Here is a 26,546-nt window from a genome sequence, read left to right as displayed (position 1 = left end):
GGACTGCTCACCACTTTCTCACCCTGAACCACCCCAAGACTCACCGTGCTGAGCCTGGAGATCCAGCTGTCACTCTGACATCCTGCCCACACCAGGACAGAAACACTGAGTCACTGAAGCACATAATGGTTGAGGTTGGAAGGGACAACTGGAAGTCACCCAGTCTGCCTGCTCAAGCAGGATCACCTACGGCATTGCTTAGGATTGTGTTCAGGCAGCTCTTAAACACTTCCAGGAAAGGAGACTCCACAACGTCTCTGGGCAACCTATTCCAATGCTCAGCTGTCCTCAAGGTAAGTAAGCTTTTCCTCATGTTCAGGTGGAAAACAGCTTTAATCCTATTTGGCTATAACCTGACAGGACACGGAAACCAGTTTACCCACCAAGGCAGTTTTGCATTTCAATGCTGTGCCGCTTGTGTTGGAAGCCAAATTAATAAGAAGGTTTGGCCAAGTTCTGCATAGGCTGAAACATGACTTTTGGCTCAGCTTCTGTCTGACAAAGGGCAGGATTTCAGCATCCCTATCAGCAGCTTTGCTTCTGGGGCTCCAATTCCCATTCCAGCAAACAAGCCATGGGTGGCTTGACTCTAGATTGAGGATACCTGTGGGTCTTGTGAGTTGTGGCAGGAGGGTTACTTGGGGTTGGGTTTAAAGAGATGAAACATCAGAATTTATGACATTTTTGCAGCCTATGCAATTAACTGGTAATGACAGAGCTAGAGTGAATTCCACCACCGTAGTGCATGGCTGTGCCTGGGGACATGCAGAAGTTCAAGCTAATGTACAGCTCTGCCTGTTGTGTGATGATTGATGGATCACACTGAATCATACCAAGAGTTCTGATGGATTGTGCTTGAATAATCTACCAGCCCTCACTGAAATCAGCAGGAGGCTGAAACTGAGGTTTTTAATGAGTTTGTTTAGTTGTCGAAACCCAACATTATTTGAGATCACCTCTCATACATTCTGCCCCTGAGATCCAAGAAATTTACTATAGACAAGTGCTATCATATATGGATATGATGAATACGTGATATGATTAATACTCCACAGTTGAGATCAGAGTTCAGATCTCTCTTTAGCAAAAGATCTTTTTCTATCCAATATCCAGAATACCTAGAAGACAATTTCCTGAGAGGAGTCGTTGGTTCTTAAATCACTTTCCTCTTGGTTCACCTTTCCTTAAAGGCATTTGAGAAAGTGAGGAGTCCTTCATGGATTGGAAATTGCAGAATGTTGCAATAGAAATGCACTGGAAGACAGTAAAACCAAGCTGGCTCAGTTGGGACTTGGAATCAGGACACCAGAGTGTAATTCCTTTTTCTGCCACTGACCTCCTGTGACACTCTAGGCTTAAAATCCTTAAAAACATGAGTCCCATTGTATCCCAGATTCCCATGTGTAACTAGAGATAACAGCATTTTCTTTGATCACAGAGGTGTGGAGAAGCAGAGGTCCTGGAGTATCACAATGCTACAGTAACAGGGACTACATGAATAACACTCACGTTGTAGGAAAGACTACAAACAAAGAATTTATAACTAGCAAATAGAGGGAAAGAAATACAGCAGTGAAGTGTTCAGAACTGCTAACTGTGTTTAAAGGTTTGGGAAAATGCCTAGAGCTGCAAGGAGGTGCCAGAGAAATTAATTATTATAATAAAACCTCTGGGAAGAGGTGGAAATGCTGGAATGATCAAATCACATGTAATTACGAGAAACGTTTTATGTCTTTTTGCTAACACAGAGCTGCGAGGAATGTGAGTGTTGCCTCCAGAAATGTTAGGGGCCAGGATGTCATTCTTTAAGAAACAAAACAGATAAGAACTGAAAAAAGGGAGAAAAAAAAAAAAGGGGGGGGGGGGGGGAAGAAAGAAAATAAAACTGAAACCTAACAAATGCCTCACAGGTCACAAAGCAGCCCGAGCTTTGAGCGGTGGCCAGGGGAAATCCCCTGGGAAGCTTCCCTCTACTCAGGCAGGAGTTCCTCCTCCCTAACCTTTGCTTGGGATCAGCTGAATCATCTTATATGGTCTGATTTTTCACCCCAGCCGTACACCTCCAGTCTGCACACACCTGAGTGGAATATCGGGGACAAAAAGCGTCTACTCTTCTGTTCTTTCCTCTGGCCTTCATGTCCATTGTTGGAGCTTCTTTACTTTTTTTCTGCTGGAGCCACTTTGGTCTCAGAGGGTGATGGACAGAGCCCATGAGACCAGAAGTGCTTGCTGCAGTGGAGAGCCATGTAATTGCTCCTTCACTGACATATTTAAAGGCAATATTTGGCAAACTGCTCCTCATTGCAAAAACCCAAACTTGTTCAAGAAATCCCAACCCTGATGGCAAGTTGGCAGCACAATTACTTGAACTCTCTGTACAGAAACTCCAGGTCACTGGTGACTGTTTAAGGCTGTGCTGTCTCAAGATGAATTAATTCCCTCCTGGGTTTCCCCTGGCTCTGCAGGGCTGTTCCTGGATTCACACATGCTGCCAGCTGCTGGACAGAGAGCCAGTGAGGAAAGACAGGGCTAGGAGAGGAGATACAGATGGGCCTTGCGCAGCAAAGCTTTTGTTGGCTTCTGAACACCTCGATCTCTTTGTGCTGCAGCTCTTGTTGTGCTGCAGGCCATTGAAAGCCGTGAAAATGAAGGCTTTGATCTTATTCTGTTGTTTGGGAGAAAGGCTGCAAACTCCACCCTGCCGAAATGCAGCATTAGCTGAGCCTGCTGCAAACTGACTCTTACAGTCTTCATCCAAACTACAAACTGGGTCTACAACTGCAGCTTGTGTTTTCCCTTTAAAGGAAGCTTTGATACACAGTGGCGGGATTCCTGCACACTCCATTACAGAGGTTTTCTTTATTCTCTTGTAGAAATGACATTCTTTTTCCCTATAGAAATGGCACACAATTCTCAATGGAATCATTTTCCTTGGTGCATTACACAGGTTGTCCACAACATAGCACCCGAAAGTGCTGGTGCAGTGGGTGTTCAGTATCATCCCAGAGCACCATCCTGGTGGATGCTCCCATCCCTTGGAAGTATTTAAACACTTTTCAATGAGGCTGTCTGCTTCCTCATACTACTTAGGATTCAGAGCACTTTTCCTAAACACTCTGCAGAAGGATCCCTGGAGACCCCATGAAAGAAAGGAAATCTTTACATTGCATTTTGTGTCTGTTGGCTCCACAGTGATGCTATCATGTATCTCCTGGATTGCTGACATCTTGACATTAATCCTCACTGGATTTCTTTGCTGGCTATATCCTGATGTCTCAAATATGATTTATGCCTTTACTGACAATTCTATCAGTAGGCAGTTTACCCCATTAAAACATTACTATCCCTCAGAGAAGCCCCCTGTTCTCAACATTTATAAGTGGTTTTGATCTAGAGATTCCCAAACCCAGCCCTTTCAAAGAATACACCAACTTCCATCTGCAAACAGCAAAAGCCACTGGGGTGGTATGGCAATCTCACATGCCATCCTACTGCACCCCTTCCCAAAGGTTAACTGGGAGTAAGAGACCCTCTCCCTTAACCACTGTGTGATTTCACCAAGGGTGTTAGAAGTTTATTGCAGTCTTCTCCACAGACAACAGGATTTCAGCGAGGCAATGTTGTGGAATGTCATATTCTAGTTTCAAGAGTATCCAAATGCCCTTCAGAAATGCCTCCAGCAGTGTGTTTATTGCCTTTCTGTTTTTCATTCCCTAACTTAGAAGCTGTTCTTTGTCTGGCTGTTTTCTTCTTCATGTACTTTATATGATCAGCTCTCAATAAGTGCATCATTTAAGCTTTAGGATGAAACCTGGAAATAGCACTCAGACCCCTAGAGAGTTCATTCCCACAAATGATGCTTTCAAACCATTCTGCCTGATTGCACCCCGATACTGAATGATTCGAGAGAGGAATCCTTATTTACTTCTGATGCTCTTTTGGTAAGAGCAATGACAGCATAGCACAGAGGGGAGCAAGCTGTTTGGCTTTTCTTATTTATTTATTTGGGTGGTTTTATCCCATTTTCCACCTCAGTCTGCACCTAATTCTCAGCTATGTTAGCTCAAGCTAAGTAACTGCTCTGATTTCAAGTGAGATGGGGTTTACTCAGCTGGCTACCTGCTTTGTTCAATTATTAATGTTGGAGCGCTATTGATTTCACCTACCTGAGCTTAGTCACAAACAAGTGCTGGAAAATGGAAGTGGCAAGCAAAGGAACAACGAGGGGAAAAAGCATCTGCTTCCAACACGGTTCAGTCATCTAAAATCCAAGTGGCCCATGAATAACATTAACCTGTGAAAAGTCATTCCCACAGAAGTTCTTTATCCCTTCTCAAATTCCTCTAGTTATTTTCACTCAACATATTTTTACCTTCCCAGTTCAAGGATTAGGTGTTTTGGGGTAATGGCTTTGGGCAAATGGTACCTTTATATAAGCTGACTGTAATCTAGGAAGCTCTTTGAGATTTGGTGCATAAATATTGCACTGAAATCCTTACAGGAAAAACAAGTTACAAAACCAAAGTAATGCATTAGCCCAGCCCTCATTCTCAAACATGGTCTTCTCCCCTCAATCCCAAAATCTACTTTACTAGGTACAATCTCAGGCAATCCAAAATCTTAAATGACCACTTGCTTCCAAAGAATTAAGCAAAGAAAATACCTCTTAAGACATTTACATTCATGAGCTCTCCCCACCCCAGCTCTAAATTACCCCACAGCTTAGGTATCCCACACAAAATCCTCCAGGACCCTAAAGTACCCTCCAATATAGTCTCTCTGCTCTGAGATACACTACTACTGCCCAAACCCACCATGCCCAGGTGGGACTCCAACAGCAGCTGTGTTAGAGCTCAGCTTTGGCCTTGAGGAGGCCTTTTAAAGAGATTTGTACTAAAACCCCACCCAGAGCACAGCCTATAAACGAAAATTGACCAGGTGAAACAAAAATCTTTGCACAAATCAGAAGTGGCCATGTACAGATCAATATGGTTTGACCACAATATTAGGAGGAGCCCAGATCCTCTAGTGATGCACTGCAGAAAACACTGCAAGTAGAAGCAATCCCTTAAACAGAAACCCTGCTGGCAATGGTGCCAGGTCTTAGTGATATCTGACACTGGGCTTGATTCAGGTTTTGTCTCAGGTCCCTTCCCTGGGGAACAGGCTTAACCAAAGCAATGAGACCTGTGTATGAACTTTGTCATTTGAGCCACGCTAATTAATGCATACAGTAAAAATAATATGTCAAACCAACAGTATCTTAAATGAGTATCCAAACCCTTCAGCAAGATCAGGTCCCCAAAAATCATTCATTTCCTTCCCCTTTCAGTGTCTTCTGCATAAATACCTCCTTTTAGTAGACAGAAACTATGATGTAATGCAATCAAATATAAGTCTGACTTCTCTTTCTCTGCAGTGCACACAGTTGAGGCCAGGTACCCCTTTCTCCTTTGTATCCTCTTGCCCAATGGCCAGCCAGAAGTATTGAGCAGTGAGGGAGGAAGGAAAGAGATAAAAGAGATGTCTGCAAGTGAAACAGTGAGCACCACAGGAGTGACCGCAAAGAAGCTGCCTGGGGTCCAATTCAGGTCTGCATCATGTCTTGTACAACTCTGTTCACCTCAGGGGAGCTGAGCAAACAGAAGTAAACCTCCTGTACACTATGTTCTCCAATAATCTACCCAAATAAAACAATATTTCTTTAGACAAGAAAGCAAGGGAACAAGTAAGTGAAGAAGAGGGGAGGAATAAAGCAAACATCAGCTTTAACCCAACCTATGGGTTAACAAGATCTTTTAATAGGTCGTTTCTCTGTTTTCAAAGAACTCAGCATGTCTGGAAACACATTTTTTATAGCTGCCTTTCCATAACATCAGCTTGTTCTCATCTCTGTAACTAGCTCATTGCAGCTATGATAATAATTGATCAACTTGTAAACCTGATTATAAAGTCTGCTCCCTCATCTGCTTCATTCCTTGGCTAGCTCTCACTTTTGAAAGCAGCAGGGATTTAGAGTGGTGGTTGTCTGTGGCATCCATCCCCTCCCTGGCTTGCCATTAACAGGGAAGCACAGTCTGGCTCCAGTGGAGTGGCTGAGGATGTCTGCTTACTGAGCCTCCAGCCATTAACCCTACCTGGATCTGGTCCCAGCTGAAAAGAGAATATCAGCATTGTGGAAGGAGACAGAAAGGCTAGCAGAAGCGATAAAATGCCTCTGTCTTGTATCCTAGCATCTCACAGGCCTCATGGGTCACACTTGTGACTGAGATGCTGAACTGCACAGAAGTGGATGCCCTTCAAACAGCTCTCTGGTGCCTAGAGCACCTGAAGGCCAAAGACAGATAGACAATATATTAAATAGGAGATACCTGAGATGTCTGTAGCATCCACAGGCTATCCCTTGAGAAATCCAGTCTGAATCACCCCCAGTAGGGCTGACAGGCAGAAACAGTATTCAGCAAAGAATCTGACATGCGTGTATCAGTCTGCCTCTCACCAGGAAGCTGGACCAGGTTTCTGTGTGCACCAATGTTTCTCCCTTCAATATCCGGGTATGTCCTTCTGTGGAGAAAATAAATGGTTGCTGTACTGTCTGGCTCTGATATGAGGAACGTAGACGATGCCAAACCACTTTTTATCTCACTGGAAATACTGACATAGGTTGGGAATTCCAGATTGTAAGTATTGGGAAAATACATTTTCTCAGTGAAAGAGCACCAGGACAAGAAAGGAATGCTTTGCCATTTCTCTGCAGCACTGTGCTTCAGCCCTCAGTGGGGAAACCAAGTCACACATCTCAGGAGCCAAGCTCAGGGTGAAAAGGAAATCCCATCTAAAGGCACCATGGAATCATGGAAGACAAAGAGAAGACATTTGTTCCATGACAATGTAGTCTTAGGTGCCAAGGCACCTAAACAAAGTAATTGAGGTAGCCCATGCTATGCCATGAGGCTCTGCACAGCTGGAGTTAGGAAACACTATTACAGCCACACTGTCATACACAAACCTTAAATTGAGAGAATTCACCATGCACACATATACCTAAGAGAGATGAGCTACATGCCCGATGTCAACTGGCCTTGCAAGTAACAGGTACTTTAATTCAATTACCAGTTCTTGAAAATCCAAATCAAAGTCTCTGTGGATGAAAAACATGGCAATTGACTGACATAAAAATCCTTAACTTTCTAAGGCAGGATATCGAAGGAGGTGATGTTGTCCTTCTACTCTGCTCTCATGAGACCTCACTTGGAGTATTGTGTGCAGTTCTGGTGTCCTCAACATAAAAAGGACATGGAACTGTTGGAACAAGTCCAGAGGAGGCCACGAGGATGATCAGGGGACTGGAGCACCTCCCATATGAAGACAGGCTGAGAAAATTGGGGCTGTTCAGCCTGGAGAAGAGAAGGCTGCATGGAGACCTCATAGCAGCCTTCCAGTATCTGAAGGGGGCCTACAGGGATGCTGGGGAGGGACTATTTATTAGGGACTGTAGTGATAGAACAAGGGGTAACGGGTTGAAACTTAAATAGCAGAGGTTTAGACTGGATATAAGGAAGAAATTCTTTACTGTGAGGGTGGTGAGGTACTGGAATGGGTTGCCCAGGGAAGCTGTGAATGCTCCATCCCCAGTGGTGTTCAAGGCCAGGTTGGATGAAGCCTTGGGTGTCATTGTTTAGTGTGAGGTGTCCCTGCCCATGACAGGGGGGTTGGAACTGGATGATCTTAAGGTCCTTTCCAGCCCTAACTATTCTATGATTCTATGTCCCTCTAGAGCTGAAACAAATATAGACATCATTGCCATGATAACAAGACTAATTTTTCTTTTCATGGACATGAGGCACCCAACTAAACAAGATATTAGTAGCAGTAATTACTTGACTTAAATAAAATAAGTGTACGTATTAAGTGTATTTCAGCTAAATGCACTGATTTTCAGTCATGCCACTGGTGATAATAGTAACAGTTAACAAATCAGAAGCATTGTTTCATGTCCTAAGTAGCTTTAGAAGCACTAAGGAATTTAGGTTTTGTTAATAAAGAGTGGTGAATAAACACAAATCACAGAAGGATTTTAAGAAGTTTGAATAAGTCAGACAAATCAATGGAAGTTGAGAACCTAGAGAAATCTGGTTTACATCAAAAATCCCTAAAAACAATAATTTAACATGGTCTGGGTGAAATGAGCTCAAAATATCCCTTTCCAGAACTGAACAGACATGCCCACAACACAGAACCCACCACAACAGAGGTCCTTTTCTCAGAAAATTTCGGGAAATGTATAGATGGTGATTCTGGCAAAGGTGCCAAGAATCATATCCCAAAGGTAAGGATAAAACCAGGTTGAGAGGAAAATGCAAGAAGATGGTCAAGACACAAACATCCAGGTATATCAGGCTATCATCTTTCTCCATTTTTCTACTGTTATGGAGGTACTTGAAATTGCAATGAATAAATAACCCCTGCTGCTTCAGAAGGGGAAATCTGTGATCAAAGAGATCTTTTCAGGTGTCATTAAAATTAGGGCACTAAATTTATGCTTGTACTGAAGTACATAAGCAGCTATTTAACCAGCTCTGCGCCTTTTATTTGCCAGTTGTTGGCAATATTAGAGCCTAAGCCCCTGTCCAGGCTTTGCTCAGGAGCAGCACTATCTTTGCTGCAATCACCAGAGCACGAGTGTTGTATCTGACAGCACAAACACCAACTTCACTCAAAATGCGCTGAGCGCCCTCATCTGTCTGAAAGCAGTTTGTTTTCCATCAAAATGTCAAGTCTCTGTTTACTGCCTTGAATAGCCTCGGGAAAAAAATCTTCTTTTTCTTGCAAACTAGATTCTTCCCAGTATCCACCACTCTCCCAGTGCAATGGCAGGCTCTGGATTTCTGGCCTGTTCTGCAGAGGATGACTGCTGTTTTGCCCATGTTGTGCCCGGGAGGCAGAGCAGAAGCACTGAGCAGCCAGGACTGGCACCCCTCTGGGATCTAGGAGTCACTGAGAGCTGGGTACCCCTCTGTGGTCTGCAGAGCAGATGTCCATTGAAGGCCTCTCACTCTAAGTCTCTGTGATGGTAGCATCCTTTCTTGATCCCATGAGCTCTCTCTGCCTTGGGATTTGAGGTTCTCAAACACACTGTAGTTTCATGCAGAGTTTATGCTGGCACAAGCTAGCATAGAAAGAATCAGCCCTTCTATCCGAGAATCACAGAGTGGGTTGTGTTGGAAGGGGCTTTTGAAGATTACCTAGTCCAATCTCCCTGCCTTAGGCAGGGACACCTTCCACTACACTGGGTTGCTCCAAGCCCCGTCCAACTTGGCTTTGAACACTGCCAGGGATTGAGGTAGCTGCACTTCTGTAGACAAACTGTTCCAGGGCCTCCCCACCCTCATAGTGAATAATTTCTTCCTCATATCCAATCTAAACCTACTCTCTTTCAGTTTAAAACTCTTGACCCTTGTCCTATCATTACATGTCCTGGTGAAAAGTATCTCTCCATCCTTCTTACAATCCCCATTTCAGGCACTGGGAGTTGCTCTAAGGTCTCCCTGGAACTTTCTCTTCTCCAAGATGAATAAGCCCAGCTCTCTCAGCCTTTCCTCATTGTAAAGGTGTTCCAGCCCTCTGATATCATGACCCTCCTCTGGACCAGTCCAACCGGTCCAAAAGCCTTTCATAGTCTTCCAGTTGTGCGAGCATGTGGTGAGCCAGCACAACAGAAACTGATTGAGGTAAAAACTGATCCAGGTTAAAATATCCACTCTGGTTTTCTCTGATCTGCATGTCCCCACCTGCATTTCTTTCACTGGCAGCATTATCTTACACAAGCTTAAATACCATATAAACTGCACTCCAAGCTTCCTTGCAGGAAGTCTATTCCCAAGTATGCCAGGGTATTCCTGCAGTCCTCACACAGATAAGCCAATATCACACGTGATAAGTGATCAGACAAATACTTCAGTTTGAGATGTACATGCAACCCCCATTTCCACTCAGTAGCAGCCCCAGGATCTCAAAAGCAGGATAAGGATGTGATCCCACGCCCTCTGAAGTCCAGTTGACGGCTCATGGCTTCTAGAGCCAGAAGATGCCCCAGATACACCATGAGGGTGTTTCATTGGGAAACTCTGTACTGTCACAACCTCCATAATGTTGCTGTTATTGTTCTTTTTGTGGCTTTTAACACCTGACATGGTCTTTGCTGCATCCTATCAAAAATGCCAGTGCAGCTCAATTCATGATGAATTCAGTACTTCCCTCCTCCAGACTGTGTAAAAAGGAAACTAGTCCTGAATGCACTTACACAATCCACCAGAAGTGATATTTCCCATACTTAGTAGGAAAGCAGCTTGTGAAGTCATAAAGGCCTTCAACCAAAAATCATAGCAAGATATCTGAGGTAAAAACAAAATAAGAGGCATGTAAAACTACAAATATTAGAAGGGGATTTTCAAAAGAATTTAAGTAGCAAAATTCATGAGGAATCCATTTGCCTCCAGGCTTTATTGAGAGTTACGCCTTTTAAAATAGTGCTATGCTTCTACCCAAGTGTTTTTGTTTTGACCATCTCTTTGCAGCCAGGAAGCAATGTTTCCTTTATGTTATAATGCACGATGGGAGCCTGGCTCATCTCTCCCCATGGCCCATATGGTGGCACAGAGCTGCAGACTCTGTTCCCTTCTAATGACAAACACGGGTGCATTTGAGGATAAAGAAAACTGCATTATCTGCAAGAGATTTTTGCCATGGTGATTTTAGAATAGAGGCTTCCTTGGCCCTGTTCTGGCTTAATTTCCTCTTGCAACTTTATAGAAGCACTGCAGATCTCCCCTACAAGGAAACATTGAAGAGTCACTTCTTCCAAGGGGAGGGTGCTGAGCTGGACAGACCACTGTTCTCCCTCAACAAGGTAGACTGTCATTGCTCCTTGGTTACCTAAGACTTCTCCATCTGCCCTGGAATCCTCATGTTTCATTCTCCTTCTCCAATTCCTTCTCAATAATTCCTTAAAATAGTCCCACTTTTACTTTTGACCATCCTTGGGCAAAAGTAAACCTCCCTTCCCTCAACTCCTAGCCCTGGGTCACATTTGCTCGTTGATCTGCCTGTGTTTTCCTGGCATGGCTGTACTTGGCAGCAGTGCCACATTCCAAGGGCTTCAGACATTTTCTCAGTCTGCTGCCTTCTTGGTCCAAATTTCACACTCAGAAAGAGCAAAAGAAAAGGGCAAAGAAGCCAGTGTTTTTAAACAACTTGTGGTATTCTGGAACTCGGACCTGTTTGACCAGCAAAGATCTGGAAAGAGAATTGGTGCCATCTGTTGGAAAGAGAAAACAAGGAGAGTCGTCAGTTTTGGCTTTTAGCTTTTCTGCACATTTATCTGTTTTATTTTTTCTTACCCCTTTGTCATCAAGGGTATAAATGCAGAAAAAGCAGCACCTGCTGGCATGGCAACTCTTGAGTGTAACATACTGCTTCCTGAGTGGACACCAGTGTCCTTTGAGTGCTCAAGAAAGGAGAAGACAGCCCAAACAAGAATCCCACAGTACCAGCAGTAGCAGCTATTCTGCAGTCATAAGTCAGGTCACCTCTTCTGAACTGACAGAGACAGAATCACTGAACCACCAGACTTCTAGTTAATGTTTTTCTCTTCTTCCCAGAAAAAAACTCTAAAACATCTTACTGACAGGCACAAAAGCACTTTGTCACAGAATCATAGAATCACAGAATGGTTTGAGTTGGAAGGGACCTCAAAGATTATCCAGCTTCAATCCCTTAACACAGGCAGGGACACTTTCCACTAGAGCAGGTTGCTCCAAGCCCCTGTGTCCAACCTGGCCTTGAACACTGCCAGAGATGGGGCAGCCACAGCTTCTCTGGACACCCTGTACCAGCACCCTCACAGGGAAGAACTTCTGCCTAATGTCTAGTCTAGATTGTCAGGGCTCCCAACACAGGGCCATATACCTAGAGGAAATTGTATAGAGTACTTTTCACAGCTGCTACCCTTGCTAGACTGACAGTAAGTGGGGACATTTTTGACTGTTTGACTCCAGTCACTATGTTTATTACAAAATAAAACCCTACAGATGACTGGTGATGCAATGAAATTGTTTCAAGAAAGAAATCGGAGCTCCTGGTCAGGAATTCTAGCAACTCAGCACAATGAAACTGCAGTTCTTTTTGAGGAAGATAAAATTTGAAAGGGAAAACCATTACATTACAGTCTCTCTAGAGGCAAACTCCAAATTAGATCATCTAAAAGCTGCACTAGAGCTTCTTCATGTCATTGCACAGGCAGTTACATAATTGCAGATGTAAAATAACTTATCTATTCAGCTGTACATTGGAGGGATAGTGACACACCATATTAAACTGTGCAGTGTAGGCCAAAACCAATTAGATACATTCTTTGGCACAACCTTTGCTTCACATATCATGCCCACAACAAGGTTATAAGATTGAAAACATGATCTTGGGCCACATTTTCTGCTACTTTATTTCTGTAATCTCTTGCCTTCCTGGACTTCACATCTGACGATTCTCTTTCGAGCTAACGACAGTATCAATAACAGTAGGTTCAATACTAGACTGATAATCAAAAATCCATGATGATCCCAGATTTAACATATCACACCATCTGTAAATGGCAGATAAACATTCAGATCATACAACTACTTTCCTGCTCTTTGTAGTTGTTTTACTGTAGATGATAATCTAAGACCTGACACTGCTTAATGTAAATTTTACCAACTAGCTCTGAGCGCTCTCCAGGCCATGGTAGCATTTAACTGTTGGAAGAAATTAACACATTTCATTATCTTCTCTCTAGGTTACATTCATCACAGAGTACTGCTGACTGCAGAAGTTGGATTCACTTCATAACATCCCCTCTCCCCCACTTAAGCCTGCAAAGAACATATCTTTATGGTGTTTTCAAATTACACATCAACTGGAAATTAAGCTTAATCAGCAAATTTGAAGCCACAGCAAACACTCCAGTATCTGTGTTGGCAAGAAGCCTGGGTATTAATCAAGGATAGTAGACCTTCCTCAGACCTGTAGATACCTCTGTGGACAGAACAGTCTCTTTAGGAACCTGAGCTCCTCAGAGGAAGCAATCCAGACTGGTGTGGCCTATATTCATAGTGTCCTGAGAGAGAAGTCAGTCTTTCGACTATATCTGTATGGTATCTACAGGATCCTGGCCAAAATCAGGGGTTTCCAGCAGCTACTGCAGCAACAGGCAGAAACAAGAAAGCAACACTGAGACTAGAAAGACAGGAAGAACAAGGCATACATAAGAGAATCAAAGGCAGCATGAGTTCCACATAATATAAGACAGATAGACAGATGGATAAAACGTAAGACCTGTGTGTATATACATAGAGATATACACAGAGAGAGGTCCTTCATATCAAAGCTTTCTGAAGTTCAAGCCTTTGTCCCAGCTTTGTTTGATTCTCAGGGTTCAGCTGCTGGACAACTGTAAAAACAGGATCCAAGCTGTTAGCCCACAGTGATGTGAAGATAATTCAGTGCAACTCACCATCATTTCAGACTAAGCTAAGCTGCATTATCTCACATTCACTAGGGAGTAAGGGTGTACACAAAGACTGTTTTCATGGCTCAGCTGCTGCAAGGGAATTTCTTAAGTAATTTGACTGAATCTGAGCCCTCAGACCTCAGTCTATTTTTTGCAAACAAATGTTAGGGAGCAGCTTGGGGAAAGCTAGACACATTTATGCAACTTACCTCCAAATATTTACCATCTGTGCAGTACACCATAGATAGATGAGCTACTCATAACTCAGCTCAGCAGCTCAAACCACTCACCGGGAGAGTTAGAACAGAAGTCTCCTTCCTTCACTGAGCCAACACACTCCACCCCTACTTGGACAAACCAAATTTATCTCATGAGAAAAAAAGGGATCTGAATAAATTAGGTGGGTCCAAACAATTGTCTTCTCTGTTGTATTCCCACAGGGCTCATGTGTAACAAGAGTTTTTCTTTTTACATAAAATAATTGACTCGTCCCTTTTAGTTTTCAGTTATTTCTCTACTTCCCTGAGCTACAAGGATTTAATTTTTCTCTAACTTTTAAAAAGCAAACTGTTCCATTCCAATTAGAATCAGATACATTAGTTTTTATTCCCTCCATTTTATAACTGCAGCTAAGGTCTGGTTTTGCATTTGGATCTCTTTAAAGAACTGTGAGATACACCGAGCTTATTGGTAGTGAGGCACACATCAAAATGCTGAACTGCTCCCCCAAAACTTGGATATTTACTGTCTAAATAAGATCTGTTCTCAAAAAAAATCATTCTGGGTACTTAAAGCAGATCTGGAATTACAGCTACCAGAAGTGTAATAAAATAGCAAATATTTCTTTAACTTCCTCTGACAAGTAAAACTCAGTTGATCTTTGTTGCTGTTCTTCTGCCTGTGCAGCACATGCAGTAAGGTCCTGCAGTTTGCAAGAAGTGAGCTCAGAGCTCAGATAAAAAGCCGTGATGAGCTGCTAGTATTTCTGTTCCTCACTCTTAGAGAAGCTCTTTTTATTGCCCTTCTGATTCCCATATACTCTTAACTAACACACTGGCCATAGATGCAGTGATGGGACATGACAGTAATTCAGAGATCACACTCCCTCAAGGAAAAATCTCAGTGTACCTACAAGGAGCCAGATTCCATTTGCTAGCACTGTAAGCAGAAAGCACATGGATTATGGGCTCAGCATGCATAAATATGTTATCAGACCTGTTGCCTACCAAACAGGTGGTTTCATTTCTAGGGAGATTTGTAACCTGCACCTTCAATTTTGATGCTGAAGTTCGTCAGCCATGATAGGATTGCTCCCTGCTAGCATCCATTGTGCACCTCTCTTCTCTCCATTGTGGCTGCAGTGCTTGGAGGGCAGCTGGGAACACCAGTCCTTAGAAAGCTACTATTTCATCAATCAGCATACAGTTTCATATCACAGCAGCATTCTTCAAATCAAAAGTGTTTACCTTCAAGCTGTGTAGTTGTTTAATGAAAGATTGGTATTTTTCACATGGGAAGCTGACATTTTAGCTAAATGGCATTGTTTCCACTGAAAAGGAACAAAAATATCATAGCTGGCCCTATTACTTAAGAACACGTACAACAAGGTACTTCCAGCCCAGCATCCTGCTGAACACAGTCACCAACCACTGGGACTGTTCAGCACGAGCTGGCCCAACTAACCCCATCCCTGGGAACCAGGCATTTAAAGACTTCCTGGGCCAGACATCAGCTCTGTTGTTTGATAGGCATTAATGGGGCACATCCCCATAGTGTGACAAACACCATCCTAATGGATTTGATCTGTGGTGATAATCACTAAAACATCATTATTGTTCAGCCTGGAGAAGGCTCTGGGGAGATTTTAGAGCAGCTTTCAGTGCCTAAAAAGGCTGACAAGAAATCTGGGGAGGGGCTTCTTTTAAGGTCATGTACCTGACAGAGGGAAGATTTGGATTAGATATTAGGAAGAGATTCTTTACTATGAGGGTGCTGAGGCACTGGCACAGGGTGCCCAGAGAAGCTGTGGCTGCCCCATCCCTGACAGTGTTCAAGGCCAGGCTGGACACAGGGGCTTGGAGCAACCTGCTCTAGTGGAAGGTGTCCCTGCCTGTGGCAGGAGGTTGGGACTGGAGGAGCTTTAAGGTCCCTTCCAACACAAACCATATCATGCCTCTATGACTGTGCCTTGTCATAGTCATAGAGCCCTTGAAAGGATTACCTTTCATGTGCCTCAACTCCTCCACCTGATCCCATCTAGGCCTTGTGCAACAAAAAGCCTTCCCCAGTCATCCTTCTTGACACAGCTCTCCTCTACCATACCCTCTGATCTTCTCCTGTGGAAGCACACGGTTTTACCCTGACAGTAGCCTGCTTCCCACAGTACCAAGCACTACACAACCACAAGCGACCTTGCTTCTCCTTGGAGGCTTCTGCCTCCTCTCCCGCTCCCTTGGGCAGGAACCGGGGTGGGTGTGAGGGAAGAAGGACGCTGGGTGCCCGGGTGCAAACAGCGCTCCCTGAGGGAGCCCGCAGCCGGCCCGGGGTGGGCGGGAAGCGCGGAGCTGGGGAAGTCCCCGAGGAGCAGGAGGAGGCGGGGACGAGCAGTCAGCTGAGCAGAGGCGCCGGCGCCATGGGCGTGCAGTGACAGGGGTGAGCGGGGAGACGCTCGGTGGGCGGCGGGGGCAGCCCCTCAGGCGGGCCCGGGGCGGGGGGACGGCGGGCGGCTGCTGGGTCCCGTTACAGTCGCTATGGGCGGGCTCTCCCCGTGACTCGGCGGATCTGGAGTGGGCCTGCGGATGGGCGAGCGCGGAGACGCGGGTTTGCGGCTCCCGGGGTTACACGGGGGAAGAGGAGGGGTTGTGAATGTGCAGGGACGAGCGCCTCAGCCTCCGCCGGTACCGCGGCGGGTGAGCGGTGGGGAAGGGAAAAGAGGCCAAGAAAGCGAAAATGAAAGTTAAAAATGAGCGGAAATGGTATTTTTGCGTCGGGGAGCGGAGGGGGCGGCGGTGGCACAGGCCCTGTGGGGGCCGGGCGAGTGTCGGAGCCAGGTCTCCTCAGGGGTGATAGTGCCAGCTTCCTGACATAGTGCCAGGCTGCGCGTCTAGGGCTGCTGAGGGGAGAAGGGCGGTGGGTGAGATGGGGCTTCTCCCTGCCTCATTCCCAGGGAAAGCGGCTCCCGAGGAAGGTTAGCACGGGAGATCCAACGGGGATTAGTTGCTTTAGTCATGCAGCCCTTAATAGGTTATGGAGGCTCATGGATACTCTGCTGTAGCGGGGTCAGAGGCATTGGGGGGTGACTGTGTATTATGACAAGATGTATGGCTTGCTTAATAAAATAAAGGAATCATAGAATGGCTTGAGTTTGAAGGGACTTTAAAGTTCACCTAGTTCCAAACCCCCTGCCACAGGCGGGGACACCATCCATTGGGCAAGAAATTAAGAGTTTTCTCTTTGCAAACCTTGTAGTAGATGCTTCAGAGATGTCCAGCAAGTTGAAGAGCCGTCCTGCTGAAAATGTAGAGCATCACAAGAGAAAAATGGAGAACGGAACAGACAGTGTGGCTGCCCCTGCCCTTAGTACCTATACCCCAGAAGAGATGGTACAACAGATGAAGGAACTAATCACTGAGAACAATGAGTTAAAAGGTGAAGGTTCACGTGAACTGGTCTTGAAATGCAAAAGCCCTGAGTTTCTTCTGTGGGTGTTATTTTGTCCTATGAGTATGAATTCTGTGCTTGTTTGCCCTTGGTGGATAACATTTTGTACCTGGGTAGCATTTGCTGTATAAACAACTTTGTAAATGGCAAGGCTAAGTGATAGGAAACATCAAATTGAATTGGTATGGAAGATTAGGAGAACAGCCAGACTGTTCTCCTATGGGTGACTGAGTTGCTTTAGAATTATATATATAAGCGGTATAGCACTGTCTATTTTAGGAGGCGAGGAGAAAATCTCCTGCTATGGTATGCTCTTTGCTCATCAACCTCTGAAAGCTTTTTTGGTTTGCATTTTAGGACTGTTGGGCAGCTCCATTGCAGACAGATTAATATTTTGCCATAGCTGTGTGGGAGGGCTGGGTACTGCACAGTGCCCAATCAGTCTGGGTTAGGATGCTGTCTGGAAGGAGCTGCATCCTCTCAGGCAGACAGGGCAATTGGAGCAGGCACTGAACTGTGTGTAGTAACAGCTGTGAATATTTAGATGTGGCAGCACCTTCTATACTTCAAAAGGAAGTGGTGTCCATGGCAGGCTCTATCTGGGAGAAAATGACAGGTTTCCCTGGAAATGCCTGATGATTTGAGTCTTGCACGTGAAATAGATTTGTTTCTGGATCCCAGGAGTTTAGGTGTCATATATGAATATTTTTTTCCTTTTTAAATGGATAGAACCCAAGGGATTTGGGAATTTTCTGTGCAAAAGACAGAGGTACCTCACTACTTATATGGCAGTGAAGTCACATATCTTGTGTATTTTGTTTTTACACTAGTGTTTAAATTCCACCTGAATTATTTTTGGAGTTGGTCCATGTTCTCTGCCTTTAAGTCCCATGGGTATCTGGCAGGAGAGTTGTTTCTAGAGCTATCTCTGGTATTTTGCTAAAAGGTCCTGTATCGTATGAGATAATGTTTTGGGACTATATTTACAGCTGCTGTAACTCATGCTTTGCAGAATCATTCTCCTGAGCTACACTTATTTACATAACCTGAAGGTTTTGTTGGCAGTGTATAATATGACATCGGGACATAATGGAAGTTAGTGAAAAATACAGTGTATAAAAAATTTTCACATAACTGGCTTTGAGTTTCTTGCACTAAAAAAAGCCAGTCTGAAGTACTTGCATTGACTCTTCCTAAGATTCTTGTAAGCATTTTGCAATACAGACTTTGCTCCCAGCCAGGGAGAATTGACTTTGCTGTCAGTTGTTTCGTATATTTTTTACCTTAACCAAATGTTTAAGTAGAGCATTGTTGGGCATATTTGAGACACTTGATTTGATAGCATCTGTTTCCATTTGCCGGTCTAGGATGTCTGTTATCCCTTCCAAGTCTCAGTAGTTTCAGAATCTCAGTTCAGTAATTTCATTTGGGTTGATCATATAAATGACCAAGTGCCTCTTGTGAATACTTCTTGGTTTAGGAATAAGTCAAGAAGAGAAAGATTTGTGGGCTTGTGGTTTCTGCAGTAGATTTAATGCTATTTATTATAGTGCTAATAGTATTACAAGTTTAATTCTGGTTTGGCATTTAAGGTACACAAGGAGGAGGTTTGCATTTCATACCCAATTATTGCTAACCCATTTGATACTGAGGAATGCTGAGCTCAGTGTAGTGGAAATCTGCTGTTTCACTGACAGAGGATTAATGTGAATCCATGTCTTGTCTCTGGGTATCTTTTAGAAGCCATGAAGTTGCATAACCAAGCTATGAAGGACCGGTATGAGGAGCTTTCCATCTGGCGAGAGAAGCAGAAAGAAGAAAGAGAATTTTTTGAGTCGAAGTTTAAGGAGGCTAAGCAGCGCTTGCTAGCCAAGTGCACTGAAAATGAACAGCTACAGCAGCAGCTTCAGAGCTTAAAGGAAAAAGAAGAAGGACCTGAAAGGGTAAATAAGCAATTGGTTGGATTGACATGCTTTTGAATTGAAAGTCTGGAGTGTTCAGGTCCTGCATCACACTGGGAGGTTTGGAGATTTGTTAACATCTCTACTTTTATCCTGATGTTCTAACAAGAGGTCTTGTCCTGACTTAGAAGTGAGGCTTCTCAGTGTAGTAACAGAAAATTGTGCCACACCTGAGACAATTTACTTTCCATTAACATTTAATTAACAATAATAAGTAACATTCTTGACAGAAGAAATAAGAAACTAACATTTTTTGCTGACTTTTCATTCTTTATTTTGACTTCTTTTGGGTATCTCTTGACTTTATCCCTCCTATTGCTCATTAGATTATCTGTGTCTCATGACTGTTTAATTACTTTTGCATTTGTGTTTCCAGGGAGAACTTTACATTTAAGAAAAAAAAATACAATAATGACCTTCCTTCTATTTTTATTATATTATTCTACTCTCACAAAAGCTCTTTTGCTGAGGTCAGGTTGGATTTGTACTTCTGCTGCCCCATTTGATTTTGAGCTTTCTCCCTCTGCCTTACCTTTGCCTCTGTAATACGTCATTTCTAATGTTGCAGGTAATTGCTTAGTAGCCAGGCAACATTTTTCTGGTAGTACAGAAGACTTCTATGGAAAAAGCCTATTAAACCAAAAACTGCTTTGTGTCCTACATGGTCATGTGAAGAGATGTTAAACAAGAAGTTTCATGCATAGTTAAACTGATGTTTTCTCTCTTGCCTGATGAAAGATGACTGCATTTTTCTCAGTGGAGGCACTAGTAGATTCACCTTTCCTCTCCTGACTGTCTGTTTGATGGAACTCTGTTAGAATGTTTTCAGTGTGTAAATCAAAATCAGCCAATGAGTTCTGAAGTTACAAGGAGGAGGAAAGTCATGTATGAATAGTGTGGTTGTGTAAGTATTACACAATCTTTACTTCATAGGCTGAAAGTTTATCAAAGGATTGTTAAAGGAATATCAAAGAAACTCAGAATTTCATAAATCTGGAATAGTTTTTAAGAGGAAATAGAGGATTTATTCTGTCTTCACCTGCTTTAGAACTTTTTGTACTTTAAATGCTTAAAGCATGTTACTGACATAGCGATCCAACCTGCTTGAGTAATCCAACATCCAGAAAAGTAAAAATTAATCTCTTTTAATTATCTCATGCCAAGAGCTTCATAGGGTAAACCGTGGTTCTTCTATGTTTCTTTGCAGTTTTATGAGCCAATAGTAACTGTAATTTAAACAGCAACATTTTCATTTCTGATAGTGATTTTCAGGCTGACAGTGTCATTTAAGCCAAACCTCCTACAGGAAGACATTTAAAATTAGTCCAGTTTCTCTCCCTCTGTGTTTTATTGTTAGCTGAGATAGTCTATAGGCCATTGCTACCATTAAGTGACATGTCTGTCTCACTCAAAATAAATCACAAGATATGTTGTGTTGCCTCTTTTAGTGAAAAACCATCACTCATAGAAGGTTTTCTCTCAAAACTGTACCTCTGTTAGCCCAGGTTGCTGCAAAGTACTCTCCATTGGAGCTGACTCTCCATGCATCCTTTTACAGCATAAGCACAAAATAGGAGACAGTAGCAAGTGAGGTGGGTAGGATGGTACTTTGGGATGAGAGACACTGAGAGCAGAGCAAGAGTTTGGAGATTTGGCATGAATGATGGCTTAGAATGTAATTCAGACTCCAGGAATTGTCCAGAATTTACACTGGTGATACGTGGTGTAATAAAGACATTACAAGGAAATGGAAGATGCAGGTTACAAAATGAGGAAGAAATAAACTCACAGGGAAAGTTTCATGATGGGGAGTGGTATTTAGAAGAGAGGGGAATAAAAAAAATGAGGCTTCCTGGTTATGCAGAGGCTTAAGAGAAAGTCTTGGGGATCCTGGGGAAAGGGAAGATGCAGAAGGTGAAGGAGACAGTCATGGTTGGAAGAAGAGATTAGGTTTGGGGGGACTCTCTGAGGGACTTTGTGAAAGAGGCTTTGTGGAAGTAGTATAAGGCTGTGTGAGAAGGTCATGTATACAGGGAGAGATTTATATGTGGAGGTGGGGTACAGAAAAGTTGTTTAGTGGGGAAAGGCTGAAAGTGGGCGTTGTGGAAAAGCTCTCTCCCCACTGATCTTTTCTCCCTAGAATATTAGGTAGACTTGGGAAAAGAGGAATATGAATATGGGTGGAAAAATACAGTAACTCTGGACAATAATTCTGTAGGCTGGCTGAGACCCTATGTGGTTGTGAGAGGCAGAGATTCAGCAAAGGCTTACATCCTGATTCTCTGTGCTTTCAGAGAATCAGGCCCATGTTTTCCAGAAGTATTATCATTTGATTAACTTGGTTTCACAGTTTAGACTTCTTGCTGTCTAGAGTGGACCAAAGCATAGTTTTTTCAGGTAAATCTAAACAGAGAAGGGATGCTGGACACCCTTGTTATGTTCAGGCTCTGTGCTCCTTGGCTGGTGTTTCCTTACAGTTGGCTAATGCAGCGTTTTTTTATCCCAGGAGACCTGCACGGCTCTCAAGAAGGAAGTGAGTCAGCTGAAGTCCCAGTTGCAGCGGCTCCAGGCTGAGAAGGCAGATCTGCTGGCTATCATTTCAGAACTGCATATCAAGCTGAATACGGCCTCAGCAGAGGATTCCTTTGTGGAGATTGAAATCACTGTAAGTGAAGGGAGGAAAAAGAACACAGTGAGAGAAACAGAACACACAGAAACTTTGGTTCCAGCTTGGTCCTACTTTTTTGCAAACAATCTTCTTCTCATACCAGTCTAAAGGATGAGGAAGTCAGGTCTGAGTCTAACTACATTGACAAGGTTTACTTAATGGTATTCTACAGTGAGGTATTTACACCCTGTCTTCCTTTAATGGAAAGAGTGAATCTATACCCATATCAGTTAAGAGCCTTTATGCCTTTCTGAAGGGGAAACAGGAAACTTCCAGCAACAGCAGTAATACAAGATACAGACCAGGTGGATTTGAGAGGAGTTGCACGGCTGGATTCCATGATCTTAAAGGTCTTTTCCAGCCTATATGATTTTTATGGTCTCTTAGATTACCTGACATGGAGCACTTGTGTCTTACAAGATGTAGTGGTAAAGGACTTGGAGTTTATTTTTTATCCTTCCACTTTCACACTCAAAGTGAATTAATTTCATAGCCTAAAACATTCCCTGGAGAAGTGAACATAGTCCCGTGGGTGACTTTGGACTAATTAAAAATGTTAAGAATTTATCTTAATTGGAATTCCCGAGAACATTGGTACCATGTTTTGTTAAGAGGCAACACCTATGCATAGAGGGGGGTGTTCTCTTCTGAGAACAGGTCTCACTTCCTACTGATAAGATATGGAGAAATGCAGGCAAACAAAACCAAATGGAAGATCTGGGTTTTTTTCTACTCTTCTTGTATCTGAAAAATCTTCACAGGCAAAACGTGAAATGTGAAATGTTTGCTGTGCCCACAATAGCAGATCCCTCTCTGGGAAGTACAAGTGGAACAAGAAAGTAAGATTTCATTAAATCTTGTTTGGAGTTGTCAAAGAAAACTTCAGCCTGCAGGAAACCTTCAAGGATGCATTCGCCTGGTTCTGCTAAAAAGATTCCCCTTAGGTGTACAAAGATCAAAGAGTGGGTTTTGTAGTGGGAAAGAAGAGTGGTTCTTTTGGAGGCAGGAGAGTGGGTTTTAGGCTTAATATTTAAAGTCGCCTGCAGTGATGTTGGCTGTTACTGTATGGTGTCTGCTCATCTTTACAGGGGAGAGTGGCCATGGAAGTTGCTAAAAAAAAAGGAGAAATCTAAATCTCATTGTCTTTCCTCTTCCCTGAGCAGTCTGAAGAGATACAGGGAAAGGCATATAAAGTATTTAAGTTAAGAATTTCCAAACATGAAACTGATGTCTAGGAGTTTTGTGGTTTTATTTCTTCTTATTGCCATGATAGTTTCCCCAGTTTTTCTTCCTTCCTTAACTCAATAAAACTGTGTCCTGCTTAGTCCAATTACCAAGCTAATAGTGGGTTTGGATTTTTTCCTAGGAAGAAGAAATGAAAAGAACTGCAAAGGAACATCAAGAGAATACTGGTGAAATGACCAGTAATGTTGCTGTCTACATGTATGTGGGTTCTTGTGTGATGTGTGTGATTCAGACTCCTGCAGTGTGCTTTTGTCTTCAGTGTAAGGGAACTTTTTTCTATGAAGAATGCATTAGAAAATCCATTTTCCCTGTGCTTTTGCATCCCCCCATTGCAGTAGCTCTACCTCCCTACCATGTCAGGAGGCCACTCAGCTCTCTGATATTCTTCCTTCCAGTTTTCACCTGCTGACAATTCTGGACAGTTGAACAGGCTTTTATGTACATGTTGGCTTGTCAATTTCTCAGGCTTTTAAAAGCCAGACAGGAGAACAGATAAAGATAGAGGCTTCAGGAACTCTCTTGTTCTAGTCATTGGAGACTTTCTAATAGAGTATCTGTCCTCTGTCCAATTATAATGATGTTGGAAAGAATCGTTGTTTTTCAGATCTAAACCTGTCCTGTTTCTGCGTGGTTGGTGTGAAGTGTATCACAGGAGGGTGGACAGATAGTGCAAGAACATTGTCCTTATTTTTCAGGTTACTGGCCTTAAGATACCAGCATTCTGAATGATAGAATCATAGAATAGTTAGGTTTGGAAAGGACCTTAAGATCATCTAGTTCCAACCCCCCTGCCATGGGCAGGGACACCTCACACTAAACCATGTCACCCAAGGCTCTGACCAGCCTGGCCTTGAACACTGCCAGGGATGGAGCATTCACAGCTTCCCTGGGCAACCCATTCCAGTACCTCACCACCCTAACAGTAAAGAATTTCTTCCTTATATCCAATCTAAACTTCCCCTGTTTAAGTTTTAACCTGTTACGCCTTATCCTATCACTACAGTCTCTAATGAAGAGTCCATTCCCAGCATCCCTATAGACCCCCTTCAGATACTGGAAGGCTGCTATGAGGTCTCCACACAGCCTTCTCTTCTCCAGGCTGAACAGCCCCAACTTTCTCAGCCTGTCTTCATATGGGAGGTGCTCCAGCCCCTGATCATCCTCGTGGTCCTCCTCTGCACTTGTTCCAACAGTTCCATGTCCTTTTTATGTTGAGGACACCAGAACTGCACACAGTACTCCAAGTGAGGTCTCACGAGAGCGGAGTAGAGGGGCAGGATCACCTCCTTCGACCTGCTGGTCATGCTTCTTTTGATGCAGCCCAGGATACAGTTGGCTTTCTGGGCTGTGAGTGCACATTGAAGCTGGCTCATTTTCATTTTCTCATTGACCAACACCCCCAAGTCCTTCTCTGCAGGGCTGCTCTGAATTTCCTTTTTGCCCAACCTGTAGCTGTGCCTGGGATTGCTCCAACCCAGGTGTAGGACCTTGCACTTGTCATGGTTAAACTTCATAAGGTTAGCATCAGCCCAACTTACGAGCGTGTCAGGGTCCCTCTGGATGGCATTCCTTCCCTCCTAACCTCTGGTTAGGTTACTTCTCAAATTTTGATCTTTACATCACCTCCACAGCACCAGGGACTTTCTTGCCCGTGGTTGAACCTTTGTCCTTCTCATGGACACAGATAGCTGATACTATTTAACTTTACATTTTGGATACTGCCCAATTTAGTAGCTAAATGGTTGTGGCTGAACTCTCTTAGTTTGCGGCCTTTGCTTTTGGATGGAAAGGATATAGAAAATGCCAAGGGCGCAGCAGGCCAGAACGCTGTGCTCCACATACAGGTTATCCCTACGTCACCAAAGGGAGAATGGCCTTTTATTGTGGTGACATAGAAAACTTGTCCCTCATGGTGCAGATAGGAAGTTGAAGGTGAGGGGTTGTCATGGTTAAAACTGAGACAGTTGCTGACCACAGACCAGGTTGCAGGTATTAAGCTTGTCCTTAGCAGTGGCTTGTGAGAACATTCTGATTATGAGAAGACATTCTCTGTGGAACTTGCTTAGGTTCTGATGAGCATCTGGGGCCATAACTACAAGAACAGGGGGTGTATGTACCTCTTAAAATATTTCTTGTGTCACCACATGTCTTTGTCCAGCGTTGAAACTTTACACTGGTGCTGTTAACAGGTTCAAAGAAATGTGATCCACTCAGGACAGGTTTATTTCTGTAAGAGTAGAACTGTGCACTAAAAATCCCCTGAGAAAAGTTATTTACTTATAATATCCTGGCTGAACACTGTCTTTGGGGTATTGAATTTTTCCCACCAAAGATTTCTAGCTGTCAGGAGCATGTAGAAGACTCTGTTTTACTTTATGTTCCCAACTACAAAAGCAAAGTTTTAAACACATGCTGGTTTACAGCAGAGCTCCTGAAGCTTACATAACATACTTATCTTACCATATAGTTAGGGGATTTTGACCTTCTGTCTACATGGACATAAAAATGGAGGGAATGGAATACAGTATTTTACTACCAGAAATTTAACTATTTTTCAGCTAATTTTTTATTTCTTTTGGTTCACTTCTACAGTACCATGGTGCAATTTTGAAAAGAGCTCTAGAATATGAAGGAGGTGAAACACTGAAGGGATTTTTTCTGAGAAAGAAAGCAATTTCTGATGAGCATTTTTAGCAGAACGTGCTTTCTTTTCCTGGAAAGGAATGAGGCAGAGATAAGAAATGTTTCATGTTTCACTGGGGAAAAAAATGTTTTGGGAACAGACAGCAGCACTTTGCAGAAGGGACTGCAGAGTAGGTCAGAAGAAATGCACTGGGGTTTGTATTTGTATTTGACTGCTTTTGCTTGCTTTTGCTTATGTCCCAAATAGTTCCCCCAGCTTGAAGGTGACTGCCTGAGCACTGCACAAAGCCAGGATTGCACTTGCACACACAGGGATCGTGACTTGCAGTCTTGGTTCTTGGGAATGAGCCCTTTGCTTAGAATGTTGGTTTTCAACATTGTGTAAAGTGGTGGCCTCAGACTGGGTTCCAGAATTAGGGATAAGAGAGTGTTCTAGTAAAATCATACCTGTTGTTATTTACATCTGGTTTGGTTTGAAGCAGGAGCAGACCTGCAGATGAATCTAAGAATTTGGAGTCTCAGGAGCTAACTGTGAGCCAGCTGCTCTGCTGCCTTAGAAAAGAAACTCAGAAGAGGGAAGAACTTGAGAAGGACCTGCAGGAGCACAAGGAGAGGTATGAAGCAGGTGCACTGTAACATTTGGAGCTGCTTTCTTTCAGGGCTGCTGCAGTTACCACGTCTGTGGCTGATCCAGAGGCAACGTGAAATGTCAGTGTGACCTCAATGGGGAATTCCCTGAGCACTCAGTAGTAATAGCTTATTTTTATGGTAGTCCCTACAGAGATAAACCACAGGTTCTCTTCCATGGACAAAACAGTTTCCA

The 26,546-nt window shown here is 43.4% G+C and overlaps 1 protein-coding gene across 8 annotated transcripts in view; it reads left to right on the top strand.

Annotated features, from left to right (window-relative positions):
* Positions 1–283: 283 nt before the first annotated feature.
* OPTN (optineurin) overlaps positions 284–26,546 on the top strand; it is a 35,946-nt gene continuing 9,683 nt past the window's right edge. The window contains exons 1-6 of one of the 8 annotated variants that reach the window (XM_034063014.1): positions 284–293; positions 17,018–17,194; positions 18,947–19,149; positions 21,674–21,832; positions 23,202–23,278; positions 26,203–26,337. In XM_034063014.1, the coding sequence (XP_033918905.1) occupies positions 17,029–17,194; positions 18,947–19,149; positions 21,674–21,832; positions 23,202–23,278; positions 26,203–26,337 (740 nt within the window). In that variant the 5' untranslated portion in view covers positions 284–293; positions 17,018–17,028. The other 7 variants (XM_034063011.1, XM_034063015.1, XM_034063012.1 and 4 more) reach the window with 7 other exon arrangements.

Source organism: Melopsittacus undulatus, chromosome 5 (genome assembly GCF_012275295.1).
Source record: "Melopsittacus undulatus isolate bMelUnd1 chromosome 5, bMelUnd1.mat.Z, whole genome shotgun sequence".
Taxonomy (NCBI): Eukaryota; Metazoa; Chordata; class Aves; order Psittaciformes; family Psittaculidae; genus Melopsittacus; species Melopsittacus undulatus.
This window is presented reverse-complemented; position numbering and strand designations above follow the sequence as displayed.